General features: G+C 36.9%; 1 protein-coding gene across 3 annotated transcripts in view; it reads left to right on the top strand.

Moving 5' to 3' along the window:
- Positions 1-12,358, top strand: part of LOC125461729 (poly [ADP-ribose] polymerase tankyrase-2-like) — a 60,225-nt gene that overhangs the window by 31,967 nt on the left and 15,900 nt on the right. For all 3 annotated transcript variants that reach the window (XM_048550814.2, XM_048550815.2, XM_048550816.2), the window contains 9 exons: positions 853-974; positions 2,434-2,525; positions 2,637-2,715; positions 2,886-3,057; positions 4,269-4,348; positions 5,148-5,293; positions 5,842-6,007; positions 7,880-8,099; positions 12,246-12,355. In XM_048550814.2, coding sequence (XP_048406771.1) covers positions 853-974; positions 2,434-2,525; positions 2,637-2,715; positions 2,886-3,057; positions 4,269-4,348; positions 5,148-5,293; positions 5,842-6,007; positions 7,880-8,099; positions 12,246-12,355 — 1,187 coding nt within the window. The remainder of the gene's footprint in view (positions 1-852; positions 975-2,433; positions 2,526-2,636; positions 2,716-2,885; positions 3,058-4,268; positions 4,349-5,147; positions 5,294-5,841; positions 6,008-7,879; positions 8,100-12,245; positions 12,356-12,358) is intronic.

The following is a 12,358-nucleotide window of genomic DNA, read 5'->3' as shown; positions in this document are numbered from 1 at the left end:
TGTTGAGACAAAGGGTTATTTGGACTCCTGTACAAGCTAATTAACCAATACCCAATATGATCAATTGTCCATCACACTTAAACCCACAGCATACAAGGAAAACTTTAATTTCCTATGTCTCTCAATATTTAAATTGGTACGAGAAAACAGGTGTAAGTTAATAAAGCTTTTTTCAAAAAAGCTAATGCATTTCTACACAATTGCTACCCTAAACACACCTGCAGATTGGTGAGGTCACAGCCAATGCATTTACTTTGCACGTGCACAAAACTAGATCATTTTAGTCGGACTGTTACAACTGTATTAATTACTCTATGATCCAAAACAATTGTCCCCACTCCATAATGCCCAAGTATAGTAACTCGTGAACTGGTGCAACCCTGAACTAAATATTCCACATTCATTTGAAAGGAATTTAGCTGCCATGTACCCCCTACCCTTGCAAACAAAAAAAAGTTGCTTATATGCTGAAAAATATTATAGGAATAAGAGGTAACATTACCTAGGAGGAAAGTAATATTTTGGAACTTAAAGGCTTTTCATGTTTGTAATATCTTTAGAAATCTTTAATATGTCTTTGAAAATCTATTCATGCAATACCTACTGCATTTAATGCTCAAAACTGGGAGGAGTTGACTTTTGAGCCATCCAGGTTTGCAGGTTTTTGTAAGGTCACACATTTATTGGTTTCTGATAGGTAAGCTTTATTCAAACATTAAAAACTCAGTAAAAATAACCCTTAATAGTTGGTATGAGACATGGAAAATTGAAGCAATGTAATAAAGTACTTCTGTTATGTTTAAATTTTCTACAAAGTGAATTGTTAATGCTTTGTTTAAATTCTTATGTTAGATGAGTTCAAAGGACATTCATTATTACAAGCTGCCAAAGAAGCAGATGTGACCTGTGTAAAAAAGCATCTGTCTTTAGACAATGTGAATTTCAAGCATCCTAGGACACATGAGACTGCATTGGTAAGAAATGAACTTGTTCTTTCTGTGATAGTTTACTTTCTGCCTCAGTTCTGCAGTTTATTGTATTTAAATTTAGTCACATTTTTGCTTTAGTGGTTTATTGTTAATGTAAATTTATTATAGGCTAAAAATTTGTGGCTGAAGTGATTGACATTTATGCACAGGGCACATTCTCCCCAAGCAGAAGTATGTGCAAGCTTTGCCCATTTATTTTGAAATACACTGGGTTTGGGCAGACTACTATTGCCCATTGCTTTCTCCACAAACACCTTGGCCATTCAAAGTGGTCTTGTCCACCAATTAACGTCCTTTTCTTCTGTAATACAAATCATTGTGTTCTTTTGAAATTTGGCATTCTTGCACCTGCCCTGATGAGTACATGACCTGTCTCCCTTTTCAGCAAATGTTTTTAGCAGTGCTGGTTCAGTGGTTAGCATTGCTGCCTCACAGATTCAGGGACCAAGGTTCAATTCCAACCTTGGACGATTGTGTCTGTGCAGAGTTTCGGCGTTTTCCCAGTGTTTGTGTAGATTTCCTCCAGGTGCTCCGGTTTCCTTCCGCAGTCGAAAAGTGCACTTGGGTGAGTTGGCCGTGCTAAATTGCCCATAGCGTCCAGGGAGGTCTAGGTTAGGCAGGTAAACTATGGGAAATGCAGAGATAAGGTAGAGGGTGAGTCTGGGTCAGATGCTTTTTGAAGGGTTGGTGTGAACTTTTTGGGCCAAATGGCCTATTTCCACACTTTAGGGATTCTATGAGCGTTTGTTATAGGCTAGCAGACGTGAGTATGTGTGCTGAAAGGTGGCCATTAAATCCCCTGAATACGCTGTCAAGCTAATCTACAAGTTACTAAATAAATTTTGACAACCCTTTTTCTAACCGCTTCATATTTCTGAACTCGTGAACAACTTTGAAACTAAAAGCAGCTGATTATTAAACATGAAATCTCCAAAGGGAAGGAGTGTTAGCAATTTTGGGTTTTTAAAAAAAAATTAAGATCACCAAATTTTTATTTGATGCAAATATGTGTACGTTTCAATTTAGTTATGGTCATGTATTTATTTTTTAAACAAGCATTGTGTAAAATAAAGATAGTATTTTTGATACCGCTTTGTCAAAGCTTTCCCACCAAACGTAGCCCTTTATGATATTAGACTTTTTTGATATATGTTGTTAAATTAGCCATTTCCCAGATGGATGATCATTTTTAAGTCAAATAGATCGGTTGAGTATTCCAAAACTTTCACTATCCAATTTGAAATTGTCATCTCATTTCAGATAATAATTGTATAAATTGAATTTTTTACCTCTTTCACAACATTACTATTATTAATATTATTTGTACTCAATGTATTTGCAATTTACAACTTTTGTTGTTCTTGAATATTTTAACTGACTTGTGGTACATTTTATGTAAAGCCTGTGAATAGAAGAGAATACCTAAATTCTTTTAACGTTATAGCATTGTGCTGCTGCTTCTCCATATCCAAAACGAAAGCAAGTGGCTGAGTTTTTATTAAGAAAAGGGGCAAATGTCGATGAAAAGACAAAAGAGTAAGATGATTTGGAAAGTTTTCTTTATTTTCCTTAAACATATTTTCACTGTTTGTATTTATTTAGATTTTCCTCAACGTCTCTCTCTCTCTCTCTTATCTTCCTCCTTAGCTTTTTGACACCCCTCCATGTGGCATCCGAAAAAGCCCATAATGATATTATCGAAGTGCTTATAAAAAATGATACCAAGGTACACAGTTTTATTCTGAACAAAACCTGTATATTGAGTACATGTAGTCCATTAGCTCATCAATGGGATGTGCTGTTAGATGTTCATAGTACTGTTAGTATTCCTCTTGTGTACTGCCGAAGCAATATGTAGTAGTTTTTGAATCACGTATCCTGTATTATGATTAATAGGTGAATGCCTTGGACAGACTTGGTCAGACACCTTTACATAAGGCTGCACAATGTGGTCATCATCACACATGTCGCTTGTTGCTGAATTCTGGATCTGACTCATCAATACTGTCAATTCAGGGTTTAACAGCATTACAGATGGGTAATGAAAGCATGCTGCAGATTTTACAAGGTAGAGAAAGCTAGTTAATAAATTGGATGCAATTCTTTACTAATACTTTAGTGCTATTATAACCTTTCTATCAAATACTTCGTTTCCAACTTACCTGTAGCAGTGAAGCTTCCTTATTTAAGCGTGACAAGCTATACCCTGTCTGGTTCAGTCCTTGACAAGTTACGTCGTCTCTTTGCTTTTCATCGTAGCAGGCAGTTCTATTTTCTTCCTTCCAGCATTTCTCTCTTGTCTCCACCCCCCCCCCCCCCAACCCACTCTGCTGTTTTACTGTCTCACGCTCTCTGTCCCCCTCCAGCTCTCTCTCTCTGCCCACAAATTTTGCTGTGTCTCCCTCTCCTCTTCCCTCTTCTGCCTCACTCCCCCTCTCCCCTTCACTCCCTCCTGCTTTCTGGCTCTCTCGCCCTCTCTCATAGTGTCTCGCCGTCTCGCTGATGCACATGTGTTCACTGTCCCTCACCTCCCACCCAAATTTGTTTTTTTTCCTTCCCTGCCCCTGTGAAGTATTCAAGTCCTGCTGTCAAGTATTGACTATTAAGTGCTCTGTCATTATCACTCCTGTTTCCTTGTATCGCAAAAGCACTGAAACCCTTTCTTCCTGTCTGTGTCATCTCTAGATCTAACTTTATGTAAGCTTGCATTGTCCGCCTCCCAAATTGTACCTTGTTCTCTTGGGTCTGTGCCCACACTTGCCTGCTGCATTGTCTGCAAAGTCCTTCTGCCATTTGCAGATTTCTTCATAGTTTTGAAGTGGACAGTCCTTCAAACATCTCTGTTCCTGTGTATGCCATCAAGTCTGGCCTATTATACAATTTTTTTTTCCCCTATCTTATGTGCCAGACCCTTCAATTATGAAGTCTTTGCACACATCCTAAAGCTTCCTTCACTGCTACTTTGGTGTGTTTCATTCCATCCATCATGACTATATAGTAACAGGAGATATTTTACTTCATATAAAATACAATAACGCCTCTATAAATGCACATTACGAAATAAACAGTAATTCAGTTTTAGCTGTATAATGACTGCATTTAGTTATTGTATAATGAATGAATCAAAACTTGAGGACAGTGTTTTGTTTTGTACTGACCTAGTTTTAATTTAGAAAAATGAGTTTTCTAATTACATCTTTTCATTAGTACTAAACTTGAGTTTCTGTTGCCTTGTTTAAAAATCTGTTTTCCTTTCCTCTCTTCAAATCTCTTCTGTAGAAGGTGCCATGGCTGGAAACTTTGACACTAATCGACAGTTACTGGAAGCAGCCAAAGCTGGAGACTTAAGTATAGTCAAGGTGATGTTTTTCAGAATAAAATGTAGAAATTCAAGGATCTTTTTAACTTTTACACTTGAAATTGCTCCGTAGGTGAAAAGTGCACTTTCATCCGGTTAACTAAATAAAGTTAAACTTTTCTTTTTATTTTAATCTTATAATCTATTGATGGAAGAAGAAATTTTAAGATTGTTCTGGATACATGTACTTAGAGCAAGATCCCATGCTTCAATGCAGTGAAAAAAAAATACTGGCAGCATTGGGGGTTTCAGAAATATAGTCATATTATTTCTGATAAAATGACCTGAGGTAAAATGTATAATGAAGTAAATTGCTGAAGTATTATGGTAGTTCATGCAATTTTGATCATTTTGTAAAGTAATGCTGTTAGTTTTGAACAAGGAGAGAGAACATGGAGGTTTTTCTAGACTTACTTTATAACATTAAAACTTTAATTATAATTCAGAAGTCTAAAGTAGGAAGGTAGATCAAGAAAAGATAAAGCAAGTTACTTTTTCTTTTTTCCAGTGTTTTGAAGCTCATTGTGATATATTTCTATGATTGGAAACAGTTAAGTGGATCGAGATCAGTCAATATTTTAATAGGTCTGAAGGTCATGTCCACAAAACATGTACGAAAGTAAATTGTTCTTTTATATTGGAGTATACCTGCATATTTCTGAAATTCCCATTCTGAAATCAGCTGCGCTGATAGCTGAAAATTGAGAAATATTTACTTTTTTAAACTGTTTTTGTTCTACTCTTAAAGAACTGCAACTGGAACATGTATGTAAAAGTGTTGTCTAATGGTATTCTTTCAGAAACTCTGTACACTTCAGAATGTAAATTGCAGAGATGTCGAAGGTCGCCAGTCTACTCCTCTCCACTTTGCAGCTGGCTACAACAGAGTATCTGTCGTTGAGTATTTGTTGCAAAATGGTGCTGATGTTCATGCCAAAGACAAAGGGTAATGTTTATCTATTTCCTAAGACTTTCCATTTTTAAAAAAATTTGCTAAACTGTTACTGATGCATTGTGTGGCATTTAAACTTGATTAAATAGCCATTTAAGTGCTCAGGAGTTTGTGTTGTCAATTAGAAATTAAATACTGAATATAATAGTTTCAATTATTTTATTAAGAAACAGCTATTTTAACAGTTCTCTCCTCCATGTTGTTGTCCACCTCTTCCCATTTCCACCCCATACACGATGACATGTATAGACTGTCCTCATACATGCATTCACCACTATGCTTAGATCATATTTTTGGTAGAAGATAAGGTTATGTATTGGATATCCTAAATAATCTCCCTTCAATTTCTGGTTCTAGAAATGAACTAAAAGCTAGTACTGTGTAATTAATGCAGAATTGTTACAAGAAGATTTTTAACTACAAACTGATGTATATTGATCAAGATATTGTTGTAGTAGTTCCAAGTGCAGTACTTATACTGTATGATTTTTCAAATTCAATGACACCTCTTTATTTGGCATTCCTTTTTATCTTTCTCTCAGGGGATTAGTTCCATTGCACAATGCATGTTCCTATGGACATTTTGAAGTGACAGAACTCCTTGTCAAACATGGTGCAGTGGTCAATGTAGCTGATTTGTGGAGGTTTACTCCTTTGCATGAGGCTGCAGCCAAGGGAAAATATGGTATTTGTAAGCTTTTATTGCTGGTAAGTGAGCCTGGATTTTGCAGTAAAAACAAGTGAAATTGTCAGTGATCACAATTTATTTTGAAAGTGTAGACCTGAAAGTAACTTCTAGTGACTTTGGTTGCAAGATAAATCCAAAAATTAGAAGTTCCTCTGCTCCCTCATGAGATGGGCTATACACCTAATTACCCTAAAGAATTGGGGTATTTATTATTTTACAGCTCAGAAGTTGTGATACCCACTGCACACCTTCTAAATTTATTGGGAAAAACTTGCCTATTTAACTGTCCATTTGAATTTTCAATGATAGTATATGTTTGAAATATTGAGATACACTATCTCTGGTTGAAAATGAACTCTACACGTGGAATCTCATTCCTTAAGATTTTAACTAAATTCTGGCAAAGTAAAAATGTTTATACTCTCTGTCCTGCTTTTATTTTGCATTCTATCTTATTTGGCATTAAATTAATGCCCTCACTAGTTCAGTAATGATTCTATAGTTGCGATGCACAGTTGCTTGCCCGGTTCATACAATCCTCTGTAAAGAAGTCAGTTATGCTGTTTTCGATTTTTTTAAAACTAAACCCATGTCCTATTGCTAAGGCCTGTTAAAGTTTTTGGGTATGTGTAAGACTGATGACATGCAGGCCATGATAACAAAAATCAAGAAATCAATATCAAAGAACTAATTGTTTCAGATGACATATAGTGCTCCACCATCAATTAATTGTTCTCAGTTGCCTTCACTTAAATGCAGAATGAATGTGCAAGCTGCAAGGCCTCACTCATAAATGAATAACCAAATAACCTAGTGTTGGTGCAGTGAGTTATAATTGCCAGTACAGAGAACGTTCTCGTTCATTAGTGCTTGCAAGCTCTTCTGTTACCTGCAGTTGAACCAGTAGAAGTCTCCCCTCAGAATTAGAAGGTTGTGGATTTGAATCCTGCTCTGGTACATGAGCAATTGAGGCTGACATTAGAGTATAATACTGAGGGAGTGTACTCCAGTAAGTGATCAATGCCTTCATGAGAAGCGGGAGAGAATGGCTATAAGAATTGACATCACAACACTAGAGAGAGAGCTTTTCACATGTGTCCTATTATTTTCCTACCTTCTTCCAAGAAAGCACACCAAGACACACATTTTTCTCTTTAATAAAGCAAGTGCACCTTGCAGGCAGCCAAATTCCTCTTCTGATTCTAGAGTTCACCTCCAGATGTGTGTCTCGGGCAGATATTTGTGTGGCCTTAGGGAGGATGCATGTACAGTTTCCACTGATTAGCTGGAGGACTTCGATGCCTGTAGCATTTACATTTGATAGGTGTTGATAACCTTCTAATTTAGTTAGCATAACTCCCTTTTAGATTTTATTTGGGGCAATGAGAGTTTGTCATCCTTTAGCTTGATTGCATCATCTATTTCTTGTTGCATTTGTGTCACGCTGAAGTACAGGACATGCATCGAAGTTTTTCATCTTGTACATATCAGGATAGATTCAGTCAGCCAACTTTTGAAGGGAGCAACAATCCATGCTGGATGAGAAAAGAGTGCTTCGAACAGTTAGCATTCTTGCACCTGTGCTGATGGACACAAGCTAAAAAGCTTTGACTGCATGTCATTTTTTCCCTCCATGCAGGTTCTGTACTATGAAGTGACCATTGGTGTATGTTTGTCGATTGTAGTTTTGATGATACTGCTGTCTTTGTGCGTGCATGCAGTTAGTGCTTATACAAAAAGCTTTCATGTGGTGTCGGGTCTTGCATGGGGGAGAAAATGAGAAGATATAAATAGAACCGGTTATATGGATGACTTTTAAGGTAATAAATTCATTTGTCTTTTGAGCAGTATTACCCCACATATTCAGTGTTAAATTTTGTTTAAATTGCTAGCATGGTGCTGATCCAACCAAGAAGAATCGAGACGGAAATACTGCCCTTGATCTGATAAAGGATGGAGACACTGACATTCAAGACCTCCTGAGTGGAGATGCTGCTTTACTTGATGCTGCAAAGAAGGGTTGCCTGACCAGGGTGAAAAAATTGTGTACAACAGACAGTGTTAACTGTAGAGACTCCCAGGGCAGACATTCAACGCCTTTGCATTTAGCAGGTCTTTTTACATAAATCCTGTACTTTGCTTTATGTGTAATATGCAGAAATGCAGCAAACTGAAGGCCTGGGGCAAAATCAGAAACTTCTCATCAAGGTCCCTTCGCAATCAGTAATTGAGAATTTGAGCGTATCAATAATGTAACCAGTGTTATCCATCTAATATGAATATTTGACAAGTCAGGTGGCAATGTAAAATTTGAATTTCCGACTTTGTCTTTTAAGCTGTGGAAGTCGGTTCCTGAGCACATTCACCAGGGTCTGCCAGTATACTTTTATCACAGAGCAAAATGTTTATTGAACAAGAGCATGAGCTATATTACACTAGACAGAAACATTGAAAAGAATTCATGGCAAACAGAAAAGGTTTCACACTCTCTAGTTGCTTTATCCTAGCAATATCCTTACAAACATGAAATCCCAGTGATGACTTACCACCACAGTGCAAAAAGAGATTTGTGCAGTGATCCCTGGGGGAAGAGGATGTGCTGTGCAAAAGTTCAAGCCCAGTCTGATTTTAGTCAACAGATTTTTGACAATTTTTTGCAAGGTTTGTAACCATTAATAGTGACATATTGATACTTGGCATATGTATCTAAAACTGTGAAGACAATTGTGTTTGGTTAATATGCAAACATTGGCCCAGATTTTCCAATGACCAGTTAGTCATTTCTGCAGATAGATGGTTTGGTTCTGCTGCACTTAAGTTATTCAGGAAATGTTAGACAGTTGAAAACCTAGTCTAATTCCTTGTTAATGTTTAAACTGACCCCACAGCTTCTGGCTCAGGCAAGCACAATTGCAATCAGTTTCCTTCACTAAATTTTGGAGCATCATCAGCTATTTTTTCTTAAGCTGGCATCTCTCCATGAAACACCTGTGACAAACTGCAAACTAAGCTTGATATTATTTTAACTTCAGAACAAACATCAGAGTTCATTAAACTCAGTTTTCAGCAGTTTTGCAGCATTTCTTATCAGCGAGTGCAGTAATACTGCCTCTGTCCTTTGGTGCACACAGACCCTGACTCCTGTCTAGATGTTTGAGTCCCTGGGCTTCTGTCACAGCACGGTTTATCTTTTTTTTCAGTGCATTGAACTAATTCCTGTTACTTTACCCTAAGGATCATGAAACCTCATTTAAAAGTGCATACTTTCAAATAAACCTCCAGACATTGTGCTGCCAAGTTCAAAATGACATGAGATGCCAAGCTTCTCCTTCATGTAAAATACAAAAAATAAATTTTATGCCTTTCTTTGACATGCAGAGAGAGGAGCAAGTACAGGTAACTTTTAAAGCCTTTGCAAAGAAATTTGCAAGCAAGACTCCAAAGGTAGCAATCTCTAGATTAGTCCTGGTACCATGCGTTAATGGCTATATAAAAAAAAATTAAAATTGCGCACATGAATGCACGGCTGGAGAGATGATATGGCATTAGATTTTTGCAACATTAGATGAATTCTGGGGTTTTGGTGCTTTTCAGGTTTCACCTCCACAAAACTGGGCCCAGTGAACTTGATAGACAGTTTTTTGCCATGCTTTTGGAACGGTTAAATTGACAGAGGAATAGAAACCATGGTTTAGCATTAGAAAGGAGGAGCAAAGTGAACAAAGAATTGGGAGAGACAGATGTCCCAAGAGTAAGAAAAAGTAACTTTTAAGATGGGGTCAGACCAAAAGGGAGCACAGTGAGGTTTACGATAAATTAGGTTTACAATGCATGAATATAAATATAAATAAGAATGGTAAGCTACTGTACTATAAAGAACAACATTGAAATACGATGGGGCAGTAATGGAGACTTGGTTCAAAAATAGGCAGGACTGGGTTCAAAATGCATCTCAATGTCATGTGTTCAGGAAAAATAGGCAATCAAACACAGTATTGATTAAAGTAATCTTGCATTACTGAAGAGGTTACATGTTCGGAAGGGACCAAGAAACTAATCTGGTTAGAGGCGAACTGTTTTGTTCTATTCAATATAATCAATATGTATGTAATTGATTATAGAGGAAGAAATTTCAATAAAATTTCAATAAGAGTTGTAAGAACTACACTGGTAGTAAGCATGAAGAGAAGCAATTTAAGCAACAAGGTATCATTCAGAATTGAATGCAAGAACAAAGTGAGAATTGGCATTAAATGTGTAAAATCACTGATTTCTGGGCAAAGTGAAATAGTACTTAAAAAAGCATACTTTGATACTGGGCTTTATAAATATTGAATTATGTATACAGGAAGTTGTGATGAACCTTTTTACAGTTACACTGGTTTGGCCTTTAAAGGGAAGATTGGTCCAATTGACACAAACCACACCAGCCCACTGTTCCCACTGTCAAAGCTCAGCAGTGGTGTGTACCATCTACAAGATACACTGGAAAAAGTCACTAGGACTTCTTAGACGGCACTTTCCAAATCCAGGACCACTCCCATCTTGGAGGAAAACGGCTACAGATACACGAGAATACCACCACCTTCAAGTTCCCTTCAAGCCAGTCACTGTCCTGACTTGGAAATATATTGCCATTTCTTCACTGTCTGGGTCGAAGTCCTGGAACCCTGTTCCTAATACGTTGAGAGTCTACCTACAGCATCTGTACTGCACCACCTTCTGAAGGGAAACTATGAATGAGTAATAGATGTCAGCCAAGCTAACAATGCCCACATCCCAGGAGTGAACCTTTTAAAGAAAATTCTGGTGGCAGAACTTTCCGAAAAGATGTGGCAGCTTTAGAGAGTGCCAAAAAACATTGGCAAGATTGGTTTTAAGGTTGAGGAATTCCAGTTATGTAAATACATTGGAGCAATTGAGGTAGTTAGAGAAAGTTGCAATTATAAAGAAGTATTCAAAATTGTGAAGTGTTTATAACTGAAACACTGAGAAATTGTTCCCATTTGCAAAAGAGTTCAGTGCAAGTGGGTATGATTTAATCTTATTGACAAGAGAGTCGACAGCAACATGAAACATTCTGTGCAGTGAGTGGGTCAGGAACTAACATGCGCTGCCTGCAAGCGTGGTAGAGGTAGATTCAATTAGGACTTTCAAAAGGGAATTGAGTAAATGCCTGAAGAGAGAATAGAGGTCTGTGAAAGTGCAAATCAATGGGACTAGCCATGTTGCTGTTGAATGTGATGAGCAGAATGGCCTCCATTTTTGGTATAGCTATTCTTTGCTACAGGTTTTTACCTGGCTTCTGACTTGTATTTATCAAATATCACAACCTATAGGTTACTTAACATTTTCATCAAATTTGAAGTGTATTTATCTGTCATTTTTTTCTATTGAAGTCACTGTAACCTTTTTTCTAAGTAGTTCAGATTCTTGCTAAATATTTATCACCTTCCCATCTGAACCGTCCAAATTTATTCCTATAACTGGGTGATGCTTAATGGGATGTCATCAAGAACAGTATTTGTACCAGAGAAGCAGTTTGTTTTTGTATTGGCAAATGAAGCCTTGACTGCAATTTTTCATCCATTGAACTGATTAATTGAGTTGTGCTATTATGGCAGGTATAGCATCTCATTTCAATAAGTTGTCCAGATATTTCATTGAGATGACATTAAGTACAAAAGCAAAAATGACCTATTGCATTTATACTTGCCTGTGCTGTTTTCGAAACAGTTTGCCATTATACTACTTATGCACATAACATAACATTCGCTCTATATATAATCCACGTGATTTGTTCTTCTGATTGGAGTTGTTCAGGAGCAAGTTTGAATTTTTAGTTTCTGCTAACTGTTCTCTATGCAAACGAACATTAGTGACATTTCATAATTTGCCTTTTAACTAAAATCAAGTTTTTTATTTAAAACACAATTAACAAGCAAATGGGTATAACTTATTGGTTTCCTTGCCTATATATCTAAATTATTTAAATTAGATGTATGTGAGGTATGAATATCAAAAGTTTAAATTGAACATCTGCGCTTAGTTAGAATTGGTAGATGTGCATTTGTCAAGTTTTGAACTACTGATAACCCTGAAAAACACACTGTATTGCTCAAAACTACAGAAAGTAAGAGAAGGCTATAGATCACATCTTGTCTACTTATGAATTTTGAAATGTTGCTTTTTCATTCTGTGTTAACGTTAGAGTGTATCTAACTTTTCAGTTGTCATCCACTATCATTTGTCTAACAGCTGGGTACAACAGTCTTGAGGTTGCAGAATATTTGCTACAACATGGTGCTGATGTGAATGCTCAAGACAAAGGTGGACTGATTCCTTTACATAATGCTGCTTCATATGGGGTA

Source organism: Stegostoma tigrinum, chromosome 20 (assembly GCF_030684315.1).
Source record: "Stegostoma tigrinum isolate sSteTig4 chromosome 20, sSteTig4.hap1, whole genome shotgun sequence".
Classification (NCBI taxonomy): Eukaryota; Metazoa; Chordata; class Chondrichthyes; order Orectolobiformes; family Stegostomatidae; genus Stegostoma; species Stegostoma tigrinum.
The sequence above is the reverse complement of the archived record's forward strand: the minus strand, read 5'-3'. Positions and strand labels throughout refer to the sequence as shown.